The sequence below is a fragment of the Parasteatoda tepidariorum genome, chromosome 8 (assembly GCF_043381705.1).
Source record: "Parasteatoda tepidariorum isolate YZ-2023 chromosome 8, CAS_Ptep_4.0, whole genome shotgun sequence".
Classification (NCBI taxonomy): domain Eukaryota; kingdom Metazoa; phylum Arthropoda; class Arachnida; order Araneae; family Theridiidae; genus Parasteatoda; species Parasteatoda tepidariorum.
Genome location: NC_092211.1, coordinates 9,780,653 through 9,803,209, shown reverse-complemented (window position 1 = coordinate 9,803,209; position 22,557 = coordinate 9,780,653). Strand labels below are relative to the sequence as shown.

Sequence of the window (22,557 nt, the reverse complement as noted above, 5' to 3'; positions counted from 1 at the left end):
AATATTTTTTTTAAAGACCTTTTCATACCGCTATCACTATGTAGACACTATTCTATCAAACAAATATATAAAAAAAAGTAAAAAGTTGCCATAAATAGACATAAAAAAATAAATAGTAAAACTATTATCTTTCAAAGACTAAATATATAGATAACGTTCGTTTAAGAAAAAATGTGCATTTTCCCCTTTCTAAACAAATACTATGTACTTTATTAGTTAATAATTAAGTATGGTTTACAAGTTAAAACAGAGAAAATTATGATAGATATATATATAATTAAAATATCACAAAAAATCATTATAATTTTATCTTTAAAAATAAAATAACTATCAGGTTTGAAAAACTTGTTTAAAAAAAGTATTTCTGAATGTCAACAACATTCAGTACAACATGAAAATATAATTTACATGAACACTTAATAGAATAATATTTAGTATAATTATGCAGTTGATCATTAAATATAACAATGAAAACAAGCATTTCACAAAATGCGACTAAAAACACGTAACATAGACATAACAATAATTTAGACTGAATAAATGCTCAATATGAGTTAAAGCATTTCTTACAGTCTTTTAAATCTAGTAGAGCTCAATCAATGACAAGTTGCAAAATGTGAGGTAAAAATTTTCATGCTTTGACATTTATGCAGGAACCTGGAAAGTTTCAGAACTCTCTGTCTCCTGGTCCCTGCATTTGTAAAAACTATGAATGAAGAAAATTAATTTATAAAGACAAATGCAATAAAATTGAACAAAATACAAGGATTAAAAGGTTTTTTTATAATAGTGTTTAGTATTTAACCGCTTCCCTGTTTTTGAAAAAATATACAAAAAAATCAACATATTTTTTTTAAATTTCATTAATAAATACGAGGAACTAAAACAAAACATAATGCACAAGCTCAAGTTTAAATTTCAATTTTTTTGTGTGTAAAGTATATTTAATTTACCATCAGATTACTATCCCAAATTATCTCGGGCAAATGGAAAAAGTTAAATATTAGTCTTTGTATATGTTTACATCCTCATAATCAGGGTTCGTGATTTTTTTGATTTTTTTTAAAAAAATCGGATTATTTTGATTTAAATCGGATTTTTTTGATTTAAATCAGATTTTTTTGATTTTTATTTAAATACACTATAAGAGCTTTAATTTATGATCAAAAAAACTTTATAAATGTTTAATCAAAATTAAATTAATATTAAAACTATATTATAACAATATTTTAGAAGCTCTAACTTACTAAAATAATTTTTCATTATAATGCATAGCGACCATTTTGATACAAAGGCATGATTGAAATTAAAAGACAAGATAAAATAGATAATTTAAAGAATACTACTTTAACTAGTAACACAAAGTTTCAATTAGCACACCATAATTTTAATTTAAAATTGTGATCTTTTTTTTTTTCTCATGATTTATAAAATGGCAAAATAAATGCAACAGATTGTGTTTATAAATGTTGTCATTCATCAAAAAATAAATATTCAATCTATATATTTTTATGTTAAAATATTCATTTTTAATCCTATATCAAAATACATAAGTTAAGCTAAATAACATTTTTAAAAAATCTATGTACTCATTGGAAATTTTTTTCACAAAAGAAAATCTGATAATTTCAAAGATACCGTGAACATATTTTGAGAAAAAAAAAATAAAGCACTGTTTTTTAACTTTTAAAATCAATATGATATATATATAAAAATCAATTGATTTAAATCAATGATTTTTTTAAAAAAATCAATTGATTTAAATCAAGCTGATTTAAATCAATGAACCCTGCTCATAATCTGAAAAATCATCTGCATTACTTTTGCTCGTGAATGCCATTTTTTTAAAACTCTTTTTTCTTTTCTTTGTAAATTCATGAACCAACGTATATACAATTGTATGAAACACGTCGCAGTGCCACAAACAGCAGAACTCCCAAACACAGTAGAATATAATTTTTTGTTTTGCTTCCAGCCGAATAAAAATGTGATAAAACAAAACGTATTGACGAATTCTGCTATGCCCGAGTTTAAACGGGATAATAAATATTTGCAATATATGCATACCCCCGAGTTAACTCGGGATAATCAGGGAAGTGGTTAACACTTGTGAAACTGAAGATGAAAAAAAAAAAAAGAAAGAAATAAGTGCATAACTATTTTACCTTTCAAAAGCAGTAGTAATAATAATGAATTGACAAAAAATTTATAGTAGAATTATCTCTTTAATATTGCATGGGCCTCAACAACTCACAGTGGAATGAATATTAAGAGATAAGTGCAATAAAATGTACATTTTAAAATTATCTCTCTAATACCTCAGTGTCCTTAACATTTGTGAAACTGAAGAAGGCAGGAAGAAAAGCACAATGATAACAGAAACTTTTAAAGAAATGGTAACAGAAACAAAATATGAATGATAAAATTCTAATGCTCTAAAACTGAAATAAAGTGCACAAGAAGTTAATTTCTTAAAAGCAATCGCAATGGAGAGGTATTAAAAGCCTTTCAACCAAACATTGCATGATCTTTGATATTTGTGAAGCTACAGATGGATTAAATATACAACGGAATAAAAGAGTATTTGAAAAGGGTGAAAAAAATTAAACTTGAAATTATATATTTAATATTGCACTGTTTTGGAAACTTAGAAACAAAGAATATTATTTTAAATATAATAGAAATAAAAATTTAGATGAATAATTGTATTATATATATAATGGAAATGAGTAATCTTTTTTTTAAAAAGGGTAATATAAATTAAATTGTAAAACAAAATTTAAGATAAATATTCTTTCGACCAAGTAAGTTAATTCGGCACCATAAACCAAGCCATCAACTTAACAACTTTAAGTAAGCCAAAATTAAAATTTTTTATTGATACATATTTATTCAATTAGCAATTAAGTACAAATTAAAATATTACAGTTCAGTTGTTAAATAATACTGAAATATAAAAGAAAACAGCGTGTTACAGTAACATGAAACAGTTTATGAAAATAATTATTAAAAAGTTGGTTTTAGAAAACTGACACTGGTTTGGATTAATTAGGAGAACAAAATGTTCAAAAGATAGAATATATTTTTTAAAGACATATTTTTATAATCTCTAATTACTTTAGATGGAAGGTATATTTTATTTTTGAACACATTAAGTATATCACATTACCAACAGAACTATTTTCATTGTTTTTTTCAAAACAAAATAATAAACAAATAACTCGCTGTCTTAAAAGCTGGATCATCACAGTAAAGAAATTATTTGCTACAATTTTTGAAGTTAACAGCTGTAAAATTTTATTGTCAGAAATTTAGAATAAATTGCATTTGTCAGTGTATAAATCTACCTCTGAATTAACACATTTTAAAAAATAAATTTCTGAACAAAATATATAATTTTTAATACTGTATATTTCGAATAAAGACCATACATGTATCCATGAGTACACTTTTTATAAGGGGAATTGTTTCCCCAAAATGCAAAACTTATATATAAGCTAGCGTTTAAAAAAAAAGCCATGCTACAATTAGAAATAGTAACGGTTGTACAGTGAACTAGAAAAAGCACGGGTCTTCCATAATAATAAAAAAATAATAGTATATTTAAGCCTAATGTTTTCAACTATTATTTATGTATGTCCTCTTAGAATTTTTCAAAGTCAGTGGAATTGATTATAAGCTAACCCTTCCCCCTCACTTTAGCTTCCAAAAATTGTCTATAAATTCTTAGTTTACATTCGGAAATAATCGGTGCAAACTAAAAGTTCTTTTTAGATTATTTATACATTAAATAATATGAAACACTCTGAACTAGATTTCTTTTTTTAAAAACTCTTCTCGGGTGATTGTAACACAAAGAGAACCTGAAAATGTTATGTGCAGAAACTTTAATTTACATACTATACATTTTTTTCATATTTAGCATAATTTTTTGAACTAAAATTTATATCTAAATTACCTACCAACGAAGAAAATAACACGTTTACAGAAACTAATTTGAAACAAAACTTAGTTCCTAGAAGAATCACGAAGTTTGATTTTAAAATCGCATGAATATGAAGTGGGATTTTAAAAACGAGAATATAGAAATCGTGTTGCATCATTTTCAGATCACGAGAATATGAATCGCAATGCATAGCCTTTAAATCACATATAAATATCAAAATCAATGTTTAATATTACAAACGCATGAATACGAATCGCGATGTTGATCTTGACTACAAATCGCAATATTGGATTTTAAAATAATGTGAATAGGAATTGCAATGTGTAACTTTCAAATGAAATAAACATGAAAATCTATTTTAGATATTAAAATCAAGTGAATCACAACGTTAGCGGATTCTGGCGCACTTCCAAATATTAAAAATGACAAAATTCTGCCAAATCAAATTGGCGTATTTTCGCCAATTATAGGAAGACTCGTGCGTATGTAAACAGCTCGTTAACATGATTTAGCGAAGGTTTGATAATTTAAATTTTAGATATCAGAACTCAAAAATTTCATAGGATTATAAGTTTCATTCGCAGAAGTCTGTGATATCTGCAATCACATGCCATGCTCCTAGTTTTTAGTTCAGTAGGATGATAGGAAAATCACAGAATACAATCACCCTTGTCTTCTGATGAAATCAGTGCATTTGAAGTCTTTCAATTAAGAACTAACATAAGTGTGTAGTAATTTTGTTACTCTAATTATGTTTATAATTATCTTATATTTGCTCTTTTTTTATGTTTATCACCAGATTTTGGAAGAAAAAAATTCAGTGAGTAAGACGACCCTGAAATTTCATTACAATTTACAGGATTACAAAGTTGATTTATACACAGGAAAATATGATAAAGATGTTAAAATGATTTTGATATCTTGATCTGATTAAAAATGAATTATTTATCTATTCCAATCTTTAGAAATGCAAATAATTTTTTTCTTCCAGCAATTCAATTACACAGAATAGTTGTTTTACCATCAATTATTAGCAAAGGAATAAAATTTTTGTATTTACTACAATTTATTATGAGTCAATGATGCCTCTCCTTTTACGGCAAAACATTTATTTATTTATATTTGAATTATCCAACTACCAGTTATCTTGATCAAAATTCCATTCATTTATACCAAATAATTGTAGTTCCGCAGTAGTACAATAAGACACATAAATTGCTGACACTTCCTTAATAGAAATGAGGTAACATTTTTACTAACGATAAATGAATATGATTTCAAATGACAAAACGATATTACATACTATAAAATGAAATGACATTATTATGAAATTGAAGATTGTCATTATTTTAAATTAAAATGTTTCTAAAAACTTAAATATTCAACATAGTTTATGAATTTTTCATGTTTAAACAACAATAATCACTGTTTGAGTTGTTAAAGATTAACCATACTATAACAGTTCAATGTATGACTTAAATTCATTTTAACTTCTAGTAAGGAATTTAAGGCCGAGAACTAACCTCAATGAAATAGATATCCCATAAAAACAAATTGAAAGAAATGTTATATTCCACAAGAACAAATTGTTAAGATAATGTGTTCTGCATTCTAATTCCTCATAAATCTATCACTCCTTATCTCCCCTTCGGCTGACCCTACTGGTGGTCCTCTCGCTGTCCAAGGCCCCCATCCTCTAGCGTCCACCGTGTAAAAGGAGGTGACCACAAACAATTTGTACCTTACAAATCTTCAATTGTATTTGTCAGGTAGCTATTTCATTGAGGAAAGCAAAAGCTGTTAGTTCTCAGCCTAAATAATGGTTAAAAAAAATGAACTCACAAATTCTAAGTGTATTTTAAAAAAAAAAAGGATGACAAATATTGAATGAAGCCAGTTAAGTTGCAATGTTTTACATAAAATTTCTTGTTCCAACCTTTAAAAAGACCAGTTACTTGTTTACAGTAACTTGATTAGAAGTTTTTGTCCGTCCAGATGATAAATACCTACAAAAAGTATAAAACATGAAAGGAGCTATGCTTCTCACTATCCTACAATACAAATGCCATTTTAATGCCAAAGTGGAGCTCTCCCAACATTTCTTCAACAGTGTCCATAATACTGAAAACAATACTAGCAGTATGGAGAGAGACGAGAAGCTCCTTTATAGAGAGTTCTGCAGATGAAAGTGAGCTCTAACAAACCACTCAAATTGCATGAAAGTGAGGTCTAGCAGATCACATGAAAGTGAGGTCTAACAGATCACCCAAATGTCTACTTAAATAACACAACTCACACAGGTAGTTATCAGTTTGTGAGTCGTATGATGAAAACATACTTTGGCAAAAAGTGAATTGTTTCCCTTGAACCGCACAAGAGCACATAAAACGTGGAAGGAAGGCATTACCGCTTTCTCCTACAGGTACGTTTGTGTTCTTTGTGCCAATGGACTTGTTGACAATCGACACTGCAATAAGAGGTATTCCAGCAACAATGGTAGATGGCTTCCAGCTCACAGTTGTAGCACTATAATGAAAATAATTTAGTGTCAAAATAAATAACGGAAAATACAAGAACGAAGCAAAACAAGTAAAAAAAAATTAATCGCAATAAGGATTAAAAAAATAAATGAACTCTCAGTTATTTGATTTAATTCAGATTTTTTTTCCCTCATACCAATCAAAATTGTAATAAAATATACAGTCAAACCCTGTTATAGTGAATGAAATGTTCACTCCCGTACCTTACTATACACATATAATATTATTTTTTGTGGATATAGTAAATCAAAAGAAGAGAGGAAATTGGATATTCTGAACTTTTTTGGTCTTCGACTAATTTTTCTTCGTTTTTTGGCAATTTTGAAATTTTTGCATAAAATACATACACCGATTTTTAAAACCATCTATTGAGAGGAATGTAGTAGTAGTACTTTTTTCTTGTTTGCTTCTTCTATCTCCATTTTCCATCCCTAAATTGTTTTGTACGCAAGACAAAAAGTAATAAAAAATAAAAGTTAACACATTTTTTGTTACTACATATTGTTTTCTACTCATTTTTGTGTTTCTTTTTATTGGTCATTTATTTAAATAATGTGCGATAAAAGAAGCAGTTTGGAAAAATTAGTTAAAATTGTTTGCAGTACGGATATAGTGAACCGAAATTTTGGTCCCTTGAAGGTTCCCTATAGTGGGGTTTGACTGCATTAATGATGCTTAATAATATTAACTAAAATGGTTAAAATTAGTACAGTACAGAACCCGTTATCCGGAAATCAGAAAACCGGAAAACCAAAAAACTGGAACGAAATTCGATAAATTTTCCGCCATTTTTTTTTAAAAAATTGTTTTTTTCCTCATAAGATTTTAGGATTTTTCTTTCTTTTTTGAAAGATGCTTACTTTACCATGATTTTGGAAATAATCATTAGTGAATTACTTCATCGTTTTTTCTTCTTTTTAAGATTATTTCTAAACATTTTTCTATTTTTTTAGTTGGGTTTAACACTGAAAAAACGGCTTTTTGTAGCGATTCAGAAAACCGGAAAAATCAGTTATCCGGAATAGTGAAGGTCCCGATCGTTCCGGATAATCGGTTCCCTACTGTATAATAATTACTAACTAACCCATGAAAAAAATAAAATGAATGATAAAAAAAAATTGTATGTGTATGACATTTTTTGTGTATGTGCATGACATTTTTTACAGAACAAGTCTTTATTTACTATTTATGTACATACAAATCACATGTTTAAAAGTATTTTTTCTCCTCAAAAGAACTAAATTGGTGTAATTGAAATATATTTGTCAAATAACAAATTATTTTACATTTAGCTGAAGGAAAGTTAAAAAGTTTCATATCACTTTAATCCACATTTAGCTTCTTTTAGTCTATTACTATAATTTAGCTTATTATTAGTCTATACTGAAGGGGGGGGGAATTTCCAACACAATGAAGCAGCTGTGATAGAATAATTAAATTTGTCAGGCCTGTTTATACAACTAAAATATGACGTCTATTTAACTTCGCACTTAGTGCTAGTAGTGTCACTGTGAACATGCAAACGAGGGTTGTTTTAAATAAAGAGTTCTACACAGTTTATAAACATTATTTTTTGTTAAATTTTGACACGTTGAGTTGCTGTTAGTCAATAATGCCTTTAAGGAGACGGAAAAGCCATTATCTTTGACTGTGGTTGCGTAATAAGACTGAGTGAAGGTAGATTTTCTTCCTGCGATATTGTAAAAAGATTGGGGAGAAATTTATCCACTGTGCATGATAGTTGGCTGCAGTGGTCAAGGGAAGGTACTGCTTCAAAAAAGCCAGCTTCTGTACAGCCACGTGGTGCTACTCAGAAGAAAGACCACCGTGTATGGCTGTGGTGCACCGCACCAATTACTATTTTTATTTTTTTTCTGCAAAATATTAAAAACAAAACAAAAAAATTGTTTAAGAAACATATGATTAACAAGTAATATAATAAAATATTTTTGAATTCAAATCGTACTTAGGTCAACAATTTTATTCTAGTTACTTTCTATTAAATAATTAAAATTTTTCTTCCATATAAATCTGAAATTATTAATTAAATTTAATTAATGAAGAAATTAAATTTGAAAACACTGTATTAACATCAAGTGACATTCACTACAAGATTTAAAAAATGTATTTGAACTTGAATGGATGAATAATAAGTATTTTATTAACAATTGAAAATTTGAACAAGATATATATATAGGGAGAGTGTGAACTAATAGTAGGAATTGGAAAAAAAAGGCGTGCGGTACCAGACAACTATAAAAGTATAAATATGGTGACGTGGACCACACGTGCTACCACACAATATTCCTAACTGGATTTATCTGACACAGCTGAATTTATCTTAATTGAATTTATCTGACATTCAATAAAATAATTAAATATTTCAATTTTAGCAATAAACTAATTTTTTGTTCAAATAGAGCCATAAGTTAGAAATTATCACTGATGTTATTTTTAAAATANTTAGTACGACTTTATTCTTTTAGGAAAACGTTACTATACTCTGATATTTAATTGACAGCAATTAAAAATGAAATTGCACCTCCAGTCAGGCCATTGTTTTAAATTAAATTCTAAAATAAACAGTCTTAAAAATACATGTTGCATTCAATTGATGTCCATGAAATTATAGGATTCAAATGATTTCCATGAAATTAAGAACAAAAACATACATTTTGAATCAACAAAGCAATTTCTTGACAAAAACTTAATGATAATTTATTAAAGCTAAAAATATCGTGAAAATAGAACATTTGTCTTTAGGGACAGAGTTTTAAACAATTCATCTTTTTCACAGAAAGTTTAATACCAACTTGCAGGACAAGCAGTACAAAAAAAGAATTAATATTTTCTTTAGCCAACTTGATTTGACTTTAAATCAGCAAATTCACGAGTTTAAGTATGCTTAAATTGGTCACAAATCGTGTATTTGAAATATCAGACCTCGATATAAGGTCACTTTTCCAAAGTCCCGGCTCACTGAATAGGAATTCTTTGATACAAATTATAGGATATATGGTCAAGATTTAAAAATCGTTACCGCTTATAAGGTCATTTTTATCTGAGGCGTAGCATGGTGTCTACCACATGCATAGCAAATTGTTTTCGTCATGCTGGTTTTGTGAGTTCTCTGAATACTGTGGATGACGAAACCGAAGAAGACAATATTCCTTTATCTGTTCTGATGGAAGATTTGAAAAATTGCGGCCATGCAAATGAAGAGGAAGCTGAATATGGTTTGATTGATAAGGAAATTGCCACTACTTCTGAAGCTACGATTTCTGAAATCGTTTCACAAGTTGTTGACAGTGATCCTGAGACTGTAGCTGTAACCCAACGGAAAGCCTTCAATGTAATAAATGCCATACGAATTTTTTTTACAAACCATGAGGGAGCTGAGGAACATTTTGAGAAGTTACAAAATCTAGAAAACATTGTTCGAAAAATGAAACAAAAAACGAGACAGACCTTCATAAATGATTATTCTGAATAAGGAAAGGTGTAATGTATGTATGTACACTTTGAGGAAATTTGTAAACAGCTTTATTTTAAATAAAAAAAAAATTAAAATCTAACTTTCTTTAATTTTCTACTAATTCTGTTAAAATTTATTGACTTAAATATTTAATTTACGGCCGATCGTTTTCGTTTGTCTTACCATTTCAAAAAAAATCTTAATGTGTACTATTACGTGCTTAGTTATGAACTGCTAATGAATCGGTTAAAAGGTCGCCCCGCTTATAAGGTCACTTTTGCGATGTCCCTTAGGGTGACCTTATATCGAGGTCTGACAGTATATATATAGGGAGAGTGTGAACTAATAGTAGGAATTGAAGGAAAAAAAAGGCGTGCGGTATCAGACAACTATAAAAGTATAAATATGGTGACGTGGACCACACTTGCTAACTGGATTTATCTGACACAGCTGAATTTATCTTAATTGAATTTATCTGACATTCAACAAAATAATTAAATATTTCAATCTTAGCAATAAACTATTTTTTTGTTCAAATAGAGCTATAAGTTAGAAATTATCACTGATGTTATTTTTAAAATATGTGAAAAACTGAATTGCTTTAAGTAGAATTTTGGAACAATGACTAACGCTTAAACAATCAGAAAATTCCATTTTGTTTTGTGCTCATCCCAATTTAATTAATGATTTAATATTTGAAAAAATTATATTGGCATCAATTGCAAACAACTTCAAGTTTAAAAAAATTTATTTGAACTTGAGGGGATGAAGTATTTTAATTTATTAAGGATTTAAAATTTGAACAAGATATAGGGAACTAATAGTAGGAATGGAAAAGAGGAGATTGAAAACCTTTATCTATTGGTAGAAATGGCAAAAATTATTAATATTATCATGCATTAGCAATCATTTTAAATGTTTTATAAACAATGATAATGAGTTACCCATTGTTTCTTTTTTATTTCTGAGACCTCCTGCTTGTGACGTTCCATGATTTCTGTGATCTCTCCATCGTGGGCTGATTTGATTTTTTCATCTGATTGCCTCTTTGCTTCACTCAGTTCAAACTGAATTTTCTCAACCGCTGCTGCAAGAACTTTTTGTTTCTCTTCTTCAAAATCTTGCCTCAGCTGCACAAAAAGATTCATTAAAATAATCTGATGCAAAAATTCTTCATTTTTAAAAAAAAAAAATTTTTCTTCTTTGAAGTCAATAGATTTTAGGTCATAGTCAAACATAAAAACAGTTTTTGAAGGACCAGAAAAAAACTTCAGTGTTTTAAACCTGGCATTTTGAAAGTAAAAAACACCTAGCCTATTTTCTATATGAAAGTATGACACAGTTTTAAAGTATTAAAAAGGAATATATTTGCAATCGATTAACTTCAGTTTGATTGCACCTATTTGATTGATGCAAAAATTTTCTCTTTACATTATTTTTTTAATAATGCTAGTATTTTAGCACTTACTTTCTTAAAGGTGAGCCCTGTGGCAGAATTTTTTCGGGCTATCTGCGACAAAACTGTCTTCACTAATATCTTTCTGCTCAATACTTTTAATGATATCAAACATACATGTTACTATTTTAAAATAACAAAAACGCTGTGCTTACAAAAAAAAAAAAAACTTTTTGTATATATTTTTTAATTAAACATGTAATAATTTTTTTATTCTAATATTATGGTTGATATTCTCGCATTTTGTTGGGAGGAGAAACAAACTAATTATTTTCTTCGTCGCATTTTGTTAACAATCATCACAACAAAAAAACAAAACAAAAATGTAAAAATCACGAAATCCGTAGCAGTAATTGCTGAAAAAAAGAGATTGATGACAAAATCACCCGATTCACACTCCTGAAAAAGGGAGTACTTAAATGTGTGTTTTGTTTCGAGACCGAGTTGTAATAAATAATAGTGCACAAAAAATATTGAATTTAAAATCTATGGGAAAATCAACAACAATAACCAAAAAGTTGATAGAATCATGGCCTTTAAAACTAAATATTCAAATGCACAATTTCAAATTTCCCATACTGTTTGAAATATATCGGGATATTTAAAAACCATGTGAAAATCAATATCAATAACTGCCAAAAATACAATCAAAACATTATATCAATGTACGATACTATCGCAGTAAATTGAGGGCACCAAAAAGTGATTGTCTAAATGTTTGAATCAAATTTTATGTGTAAATCTGCGTAGAAAGGAAAACTTACAGCAAGAACCCTGATTGCATAAGTTCTGCCACAGGGAAGGGGGATGTCATGTAACATCAGGAGCATCATTATTTTTTATTGTGTTTTAAGCAAGTAAACTCCCAGTTTGTGAATCGATGCATAGTTTGTCAATAAAGATGTTAGTGTTTTAACATACTTAGTTATTTAATCATTATTATAAGTATCATTAGAGTTAACATATAATATTAAACTCTTAAAATTCAGGAAAAAAAAATTAAAAGAAATATACAAGCATCACTGGTTTCATGCATCATGGTTTTAACACTATAAGCAGTTGGCACATGAACTACGAATAAATTTTAAAAAATTCAATATAAACTTTTTGTTTTCGATTGAAAATTAGCAATTTTCCAAGGATTTAAAATGGTTCTAGGTGTCATTAAATACTGAAATCAAATTTAAGTATTTTTCAAGGAGTGGACATTGTTGTTTGAAGAATTTGAAAGGTTTTGCAGCTATAAAAGAAACAAATTGACATGTGTTACCCTTTCTGCTAATTCTCTGAGAGATCTTTCTTTCTCCTCTTTTTGCTCTGCTTCCAGACGCTCCTTAAATTCTTTGAACATTTTACTGTACTTTTGTTCACAGTCACAGGGTATCATTTCTTTTTCTGGTTCTTTTGGAGGTTTAGGTGGAAGTAGAGATGCTAGTAACTGAAAAATTATACATAACACTTTAAAATAATGCCTGGCAACTTACAGATTTTTACAAATGATCACTTCTAGTGTTAGCTATTTTTAATGCTTTAACATATAACTGCAAAATAAAATAAATTTTTAATGCTTTAACATATAACTGCAAAATAAAATAAAATTTTTTTAACTAACACAATATAAAAATACAAACCTGCCAACATGCAAGAAATAAAACAACGGATATTTTACTAATGAAATTTTTTAGGCTAGGAGTGAAGTTTTGATACATCATGCATAATCATGTAAGTGAAAAATTCAAAATTGGAAATAATAGAAGCACTTACATTTAGCGAAGTAAAAAATATGTATATCAATCTTAATCTACAGAAGATATTTTTAAACCCTTATTTATAATTACTTACAATATTTTATTTTATAACAACAACTGACCCAATATTTGGGTTTACAACTACTAATGTTCAACTACGGAGCCTTGTAATTTTGAACCCAATCCAGAAGACAAGGAAATTTCTGTATCAAATATTGGGAGAAAATTGCCTTCGAGGATTACTTAAAACTTTTAACACTTAACATACTGCAGTACTGGCAAAAGCACCATCTGTTGAGGAATAAGAGAAGTATTTTTGCTGTCAGAGGCTATTTAATCGTTGAAAGAATTTTTTTAAAAAGAATTTGTAAACAGAGAAATTATTCAACAAATACGGAGAAATTTGACAACATACAGGTAAACAGGAGATAGTCATAAAAGCACGATATAAAAAATGATAAAATAAAAACACTGGCTCATCTCCTAATATGAGTTAACCACTAAAGCAATGCACGATGAACGGTCAAATTATCAAGTGTTACTGTATTTTGATATATAGTCTTACCTTTTTATGAGTTTGTGTTGATACTGTTACTTTAGCACAGGGGGAGGACTCTTGACAGGAAGAAGATACAACATTATGATCTTCTGGAGTTGGAGCATCCTATTAAAAAACAAAATAAAACAATTTTTCAACAAAAAAACAACAACACCTGTTTATGCTTTTTTGTTTTTGAGATTATTCTAAAATCTGAAAAATTACTTCTGTTAAATTATAGTAGGGCATGCTTATTGTAGAGCATAGAACAATAGTTGATGGTTTTTTTTATAAAAAATTTTTTCTGTAGTCACAACAAATGAAGAAACTTCTTTATAGTCAGGGTTTAAACAAACATTGGACTATTTAACCTGGGTGCATAGCCAAATCTTTCAACAAAAAATAAGCACCTTTCAAATACTTTTTAAGCACTCAAATAATACTTTTAAGCACTATATACATTAACGAAATGCAAAATAATTTTCAAAGACTCTAGATGATCATGAGAAAATAACAAGTTTCAGACAAAGAACTCTTTTCTTGATTATATTAGCCGTTATAAAATGATCAAGAGATTTTTTGGTTCAATATCAGAAAGTGGAAAATGAAGCCTGAAATTGAGAATGTCTTGCAAAATGCAGCAGAGTTACACAGGAGAAGGCAATAACCTCACCGAACCCAGCTCAGTAGAGGTACATACGAACTCGCAAGTATTTCATCAAACATATAAAATGATATACGCTATGGACCGACGGTACGACGAAATTAATCGTGAAAACGTTGAATAGAACAATGAGAAAAGCACGCTTCTGCATAATACATGCCGTAAATCGACATGGTAACGGGGAAAAAAAATCTCATTTTTGAAAAGGGAATTAAGCACTTTTTAAAACAACCCATGAAAAAAGCACGCTGAAAGGCTTTTAAATAACGAAAATCGAAAATAAGCACTTTTTAAAAACGTTACGCACCCTGATATGTATACAAATCTTAATCTAAAGAAGTCTTTTTTAAAAAAACATTTATAATTACTCAAACTATAAACACTCAACATACTACAGTACTGACAATAGCACCATCTATCTAGGCTACGCACCATGTTTAACTCTACCTAAATGGTTTTTCTTAAAAGATATTACCGAAATACTTTTCGGGTTAAAATTTTAATTTTTATTTCAAAAGAAAACAACTTTAGCTTAAAATAAAACTGTTATAGTAATATTTCAATTATTAATTAAAATAACAAAATTAAGTAAATACCATCTTTTCAAAAGGTTTATAATTTATTTCCTTCAATGACACAAGATAAAAGCGTATTACTGAGATGAGAGAAACAAGTTGGTTTCTTAGGTTGTTTTTGAAATGTATAAATTATTTATTTTTTATAATCATTTAAGATTTCAAGTTATAGTTTCCTTTTCTTGTTAAAATAAAGTCAGTAAGTCGTTTTCTGGCCAACTTAATACAGATCTACTGCATATTTAATAATACAGTTATTTGATTTGCTATAAAATTTCTTTAGAATTTCACTTCAATTCCGTAACCAATATACCTGAGAATATATTAAATCTGTAATCAGCTTTTTCAGTATTCAACACCAACTTTTATACAGTTAAAATATAACATGAAAGAACATACCTTGATTATGATCAAGAAAAGCAAATAAATAAATAAACCAATTGGAGTATGCATTTTATTTATTTATTTAAACAAGAAAAAAAAAAACAACGATCGAAAACCCTGTCCATAGTAGTATTAAACACTGCATCAAACAACATGTTAAACTTCATTTTAAATGTACATTAAGATTAGGAATTACTGGTTAGAGAGTGGGCATAAAACAAGAGGCTTGGAAATGCCTATTAACTCAAATTATGAAATATATTAATAAATTATAAAAAATAAAATTTCAATGATGAATTTCAACCAAGGGCAAAATCTATGATTCTCAATGACTTCAAGGAGCACAAAAACCCTGTGTGAAAAACTCATAATAGTATACAGCTCATCAATATGCATAGAACATGTTTTTAGCACTTTTCTGCTAAAAAATAACCAGTACCGATTAATTAATAACAAATATTGAATTAAAAATCGTAATAAAGTAATACTATACGCTAATGATGCACTTTTACAATCATAAAACCTAAAAAATAAAGAGCTTAAATGTGTTAGTATAATCGACGATTTTTAATTTTTCAGGGTTCCCACTCTTTTAACTTAGCAAAACTTAAGGACACTTTTTCGAAAAAATTAAGGACCTTTAAAGTAGTGTGATTGTTTATCATTGAATATATCCCCAGTGACAATGCCAATTATTTACCTTTCTAAAAAAGAAAATCAATTAATAAAAAAATTTTCTTTTACAATCTAAGTGCTGATATAATAGTATTAATTAACAGGGCTCGGAAAAGTAGTAGGACCAGGCTATTTTTGCAAACCTGGGTCGGATTTTTTAAAAAATATTTTTAGATTGATAGGACTAACAACAAATACGAAATTAATCCCTATTCCATTTTTAATGATTTCAATAAAATTAAGTGGAAAAATTAAAATTTGCACTTTTTTTTTTATATAATTTCTTTTTTTTTTCTTTTAAAGTAAAGAAATATGAAAAAAAAAACATTATAAAAATGCTTATCCTTAAGAAATAAAAATAATAGCGTAACAATCTAAAACTATAGTTATCAAATATTTAACTTTTTTGTTTGAAGCAAATCACGCATTCTTATTTAGTATTCACGAATAAAAGCGTACACAAGTATGTNAAACGCTTCATATAATAATCGCTATTCCGTGAGCCACCCGCTCCACTTAAATTTCTTCCTCGCTTCATTATAAAAACTTTTCATAAATCTTGTTAAAAAATACGAATAGAACACGTTTTACGCTAAATCATAACAAAAACACTTGTCTGGGAAAATGAGTTGAGTTGTTTACGCGCTGACTCAATTTAGCCGGTTGCCTAGTATAAAAACTTCACCACTCACTCAGATTGAATGGCGTATTTAGGAGAAGTGACGTCAGCATATCAAGCCTGTTTTCAAGCTAGTGCGGTTGCGCGGAACGCCGTCCGATGGCATACCATACGCCGTTCACTGTGAATCCACTTTTCCGTGAACCGCTCGGAAAACTATTCAGCACTTTAATTCCTTCTAACTTTCTTTTTTATTTTCGTGAAGATGCGTTTTTTTTTTTTCAAAGTTTGTTGAAGTACTGATTTTTTTTTGTGAAGGTACCGATTTTTTTTTTTTAATTTTGTGAAGGTACCGATTTTTTTAAAAAAATTTTGTGAACGTACCGAAAAACGGTACCAAAATCGCCCTGATTTGCATACCCGGGTCGGCTTTTCTAAAAAATATTTTCAGATTGATAGGACTAACAACAAGTACGAAATTAATCCGTATTCCATTTTTAATGATTTCATTAAAATTAAATTGTAAAATTAAGTGGAAAAATTAAAATTTGCACTTTTTTTCATATATAATTTCTTTTCTTTTTTTTTTAAAGTAAAGAAATATGAGAAAAACATTATAAAAATGCTTATCCTTAAGAAATAAAAATAATAGCGTAACAATCTAAAACTATAGTTGCCAAATATTTAACTTTTTTGTTTGAAGCAAATCATGCATTCTTATTTAGTATTCACGAATGAAAACGTACACAAGTATTTTTGATATTAAGGACTTTTAAAAACCTTGTACCAAAATTAAGTACTTTTAAGGGCCTTTATTTTCCAAAATAAAAATTAAGCAGTTTTTAAGGACTTTTAAGGGTCGTGGGAACCTTGTTTTTGAAAAGAAATTTTTAAAAATGTTACCTTAAACCGTGCAACTTTCGGAGATGAGGATGATGGACATTCATCTTGTGATGAATTGTCATCGGCCTCATTCTCTGACAAATCTTCACTGGAAATGGAGCTCTTTCGGGATCTAGAACGGGAATTGGAGCGAGAAGAGTTGGCAGAGGGTGGAGGATGGGATTTTTTTTTCGCTTTATGATGAGCTGCTGTTTCTTTCTTTGGTATGAGTCCCATCCACTGTTGATGGCGCTTCAACTCTTCAAGAGCTTTATTCAGTGCTGCACTTCTTTTCAACTGCAGCTGTTGCATGGGTGTATTGATTGGCTTGATATGTTCTTTTTCTACATTTGCTCTAGAAAGAGAATAAATATATAGAATAACAAAGAATGAAACTAATTTACAAATTCAGAAAAAGACAAAAAAGTAAGTAACATTAAAAATTATAAATCAAAATAGAAAGGTGCTTAAAGCAGCTAGATCCAAATTTGTCTTATTTTAATTTATAAAGTCAGAAAAACATTTTTAGCAGAAAACAACAAAAATTATAAAAATTTTAAGACATGTGAGTTAGCAGGAAAGCACTTCATCAGGGGACACACTTTTTTTCATTGCATTTACATTTAAATTTTTCTAATTGCTTTTTCTTATTTGATTTTCCATTACGGGGCACTATCAGTTTTTGGTTTCAATACTTACAACAGAAAGGCTGCTGTGTGATAGTGGGCAGTGTGTCCCCTGATGAAGTGCTGTCTGATGAAAATTGTTTTTCTGACTTTATCAATTAAAAATATAGAATAACAGTCACAACAAACAAATTAGGCTATGACAAAAACAAACGGTGAATAGTGATTGAAACAAAAAACACATGAATTAAGCTATAAAATTAGATACAAAATTATAACTTTGTCTAAATTAAATAATAACAACAGATGAATTGTTCTTATTTTTTGTCAATTTTTAATATATCTCTCACATCTTTTTGAATGTTTACATTTTATTAAAAACTGCTAGAATAATTTGCTCTGATTTTATTTATTTATGTATTTAAATTTCAGCTGACTCGAAACCATTTTTGTCATTCATTCCGAAGGATTAAAATTTTATATAATAAAATAATGTTCCAAACCAAGAAACTATTTTTAAAAAAATCAACAAAAAAGTTGTGATCGCCTTATTATGATCACTGGTTACGCACTGGTCAAATGATTTTTCCTTCTGGATTGACTCCGTTAAACGGCACACCATTTCAAATCATGGGTTGCAAAAACTGTCTCAATTGATGTTTGTCGTCAGATTAGTTTTCATATCCTGGCTATGTACGTGTTGTAAGAGGTAACAAAATACTTTTCCTTTTTCAGCATTCATACTTATATTAAAATCACCGTCAAGCCAGTAATTATACGCAAATAATAAAAAGTATATAAAAATACTTTAACTTATTATTATGTAAATACATTAAAAAAGGCTGCTAGTAAAAATAAAAACAGCAGTGGCCGCCATAGCAACACATGCAATGATGCGCACTCTTTACTATTACTCTTGAACACAATTGAAAAGTGTGTGGACGCCATCAAATCCAAACCATGACCCATTTTGCCAATGGGTAATACTTTTTAGAAAAAAAATAGTACATTGCTGTAATGCCATTCTTTGATATAAATAACCACAATAGATTTCAATAACAATAAACTTAAATTTATTCAAAACAAAAGAAACTAGGCATTAACTCAGAGCCTCCAACTCCTACAAAACCATGGTCTCAACCAAGACAAACATTCTACTACCCTGATTTCTAGTAAACCTACTAAGTGGTTTGCCAAACAGTCGCAAGCTATTGCAATTGTGTTATGAAATTTAATTATAAATATTTTGTTTCGAACAAAAAAAAAACATGACATAAATAAAGTCAACAGAATTTTTAAATTACCTTTCATGAGCTCCGCCAAAGAACCTGACATCATATTTTCCGTTAATTACACGCATTACTTTAGCAGGCCAATAAGGAAAACTCTTTTGTTTTGCATAGACAAGATCATGAGGTGGGTTCTGTAAGAATCATTATTTCTTAATGAGAAAGACAAAGAAATCAAGACAAATAGATTAAGAAAATGAAAGAAAAAAACTAATTATGGTAAACTAAACTAAACTCAGTGGCGTGACAGCTCTAGAGGGCCAAGGCCTACTGTGCCCATCTCAGTTTTTTTGACCTTGGGCTCTGGGGTGCAGGAGCAGATGTTCTGATCAGGTGGTCAGCCGAGCGCGGAACCCCCAGTGTTTAATCCCAAGCATGCTTGGTACTCATTTATCGACCCACTGAAGGGATGAAAGGCTGAGTCAATCTTGCCCGGCCCGAGGGTAGAACCAGGGGCTTGTGGCACGACAGCGCGAAGCGCTACTGCTCAGCCACCGTGCGTCAATTACGGTGAAACACATATTTATTTTACCATAATACTATAACTGAAATAACTAAGTATTATTTTACTCTATAAAATATTATGTTACTCGAAAACAAAATTTAAATCAGAGATGGCAGGATCTTTCATAGTGGAAAAAATGCTTGCCAATTGCAATTTTTAAAATTGTAGAAGATGAAATATTTACTATTTTTACTATTTGAAGAAGATGAAATATTTACTATGAAATATTTACTATTTTTCCATTCTGTAATTTTTGCTCCAAAAGATACTCTTATTTATATCAAACAGAAATTTTGATGTGAAAATTGATTGGGTGTTCTTTAATATCAACGTAACTATATATATCTTGAAGTTAATATTCATCCATATGCAACGTCTGCATAACCAATGTTTTTCTCGTTTTTCATTGGAAGTTCTGTAACATAAGCTTAACTATATATATATCTTGTTCTTTAATATAAACTTAACTATATATATATATCTTGAAGTTAATATTCATACATACGCAGGGTTTGCAAAACCAATGTTTTTCTCGTTTCTCATTGGAAGTTCTGTAACAATCTGGACATTGACGAATTTCTCCCAAATCATAGCAACAATCACGCAGTAACTTTCTTGCCAAATCAGCAGTTGTACTATGAACTAAAAATAAAAATAATAAATACAATTTATTGCAATTCACCATCACCAAATTACTTATATGAAGTTTATATGACACTAATCTAGTTAGTGAACTACCTAATTTTTCAATAAAAATTAAAAACATTTTAAGCACACCAAAAATACTTTTAAGAAAATTATATTTAGGATCTGTGCAAAATTATCCCCCATCTACAATTGCTATTTTGTCATATATATACACATAAAGAATTTTTTTTTTTTACAAAATGAAGAAAAGAAAACTTAGAGTACATTACATAAATATAATAGAATAACTTGTTTTTAAGAATTTCATTCATAATTTTATAAGCCGAAAGAAAATCATTTTATGCACAGTTTTAAATATATTTTAGATGAAATTATTCATTCTAATTTTAAAATTAAAGTTAGTTACATTTTACTTAAAAAAAAAAAAGCTTTTGGGTGTATTTTTCAGATTTAAAAACAATTTATACATGTATGCAAAAAAAGAAAAGATTAACACTAAACATACCATAACCGGTCAAATGACCGTTTAAGAACTTTTGCATAAAAAGTGCGCTTATCATCTTATCGTTTTTGCACGTTTGACTTCATGACTTTTTCTAACAATTATATACAGTTAATATTCCATTATTATTTTTTGCATGTTGTTTGTTTCGAATAATACTTGTCGTATACCTATTTCTTCCACAACCGGTCACTTGACCGGGAGGACAATTTATTGCTTTATAAGGCTATTGGATCAGAAATGACAATGTAATGCATGTTCAACATATTGCATTCGATGAGTTGCACATTTCTGTAAAGACTGTTGTATAGTTAATTTAATCAGAATAGCTGTGAATTCAAATTTCAAGAAAGTATTTAAAATTTTAGATTGGCATTTTCGTGTCAGAAAAAGTGGCAAAAAGTAAATGTTTTAGCAAGTAGCTAATATTTCATTTTGACAGCTTTACTTCATTTCTAACTAACTGTTAGTTTTTACCCAGAAAAATGTCGAAACAATCATGACAGCACAAGTTCTTAGAAGAAATAATATTAATTATAAGAATTTTAATTCTTATAACTATAAGAATAATTATAAGAATTACAGAAAAAAAATAATTAGAAGAAATGTGTTCGCAAAAAATGTACAATGGAAACACCCTGTATATATAAAAAATGTGTTGAGCAATGAATTAAAAAATTCTTATTCTTTGTGTTTGTAATACATAAACATTGGAAATATACAATTTTGTTTAACTATAATAAAGTTTTTTTAGTTTATTTCCTTCCAAACATCCACATTTCCTACATTCAATCACGAAACATAAAGTCCAGTCATTTGACCGGATATGGTAAATAGGTATACATTAAGTGTTGGTATGTTTAGTGTTAATATTATTTATCAGACTGAACTGATAAAAATATGTTAAGAACTAAGAAAATCCAAATAAATTCAGATTACAATTGGAAAGTAGTGAATGGCCCTTATTCAATTTTTATGGATATTAGTTATTTAGTTCAGAAGTTCTTAAATCAAATCAATAAAAAATATTTTTAATCATTTTGAAATGGAGATTCAGTGAGTACAAGCCTTAGATAAAATTAAAAGCTTTCGGCGAACACAAAATCTCGAAAACTTTCTGCAAATAACTTATTGACTCTTATATTGTAACTAGCTTCAACCCTTTCATTATCACGTAGGTTTGAAGTAATGAATCACTTTTAAAAGTCCATTAATTAGAAGAAAAAAAAGTATATTGATTATTATAAGCATCAGCAAATAATTCTTTAAATTTATAAGTTTTATGAAGTTATAAATATAAAATGATTTAGGGATTTACTTTGTTTTTCCTTACATTGACTTTCTTTGTTTAGTTCTCAGAAACATTTCAATGCAAACATAAAATTATTTGCCTAAGAATTACTTTTCAGTTCTTCTACACTTAAATAATCTTGCTGTGTTGTGCGACTCATTTTATAATACATAATAGTACAAAAATAAAAACTG

The 22,557-nt window shown here is 28.6% G+C and overlaps 1 protein-coding gene across 3 annotated transcripts in view; it reads right to left on the bottom strand.

Annotated features, from left to right (window-relative positions):
• Positions 1-2,854: 2,854 nt before the first annotated feature.
• LOC107442200 (zinc finger MYND domain-containing protein 11) overlaps positions 2,855-22,557 on the bottom strand; it is a 40,533-nt gene continuing 20,830 nt past the window's right edge. For 2 of the 3 annotated variants that reach the window (XM_043048666.2, XM_071184237.1), the window contains exons 6-12: positions 20,428-20,564; positions 19,433-19,551; positions 17,524-17,857; positions 13,731-13,829; positions 12,688-12,855; positions 10,906-11,091; positions 3,816-6,472 (exon numbers count right to left, since the gene is read on the bottom strand). In XM_043048666.2, coding sequence (XP_042904600.1) covers positions 6,350-6,472; positions 10,906-11,091; positions 12,688-12,855; positions 13,731-13,829; positions 17,524-17,857; positions 19,433-19,551; positions 20,428-20,564 — 1,166 coding nt within the window. In that variant the 3' untranslated portion in view covers positions 3,816-6,349. Of the gene's footprint in view, positions 6,473-10,905; positions 11,092-12,687; positions 12,856-13,730; positions 13,830-17,523; positions 17,858-19,432; positions 19,552-20,427; positions 20,565-22,557 lie in introns of all 3 variants that reach the window. The other variant, XM_043048667.2, reaches the window with a different exon arrangement.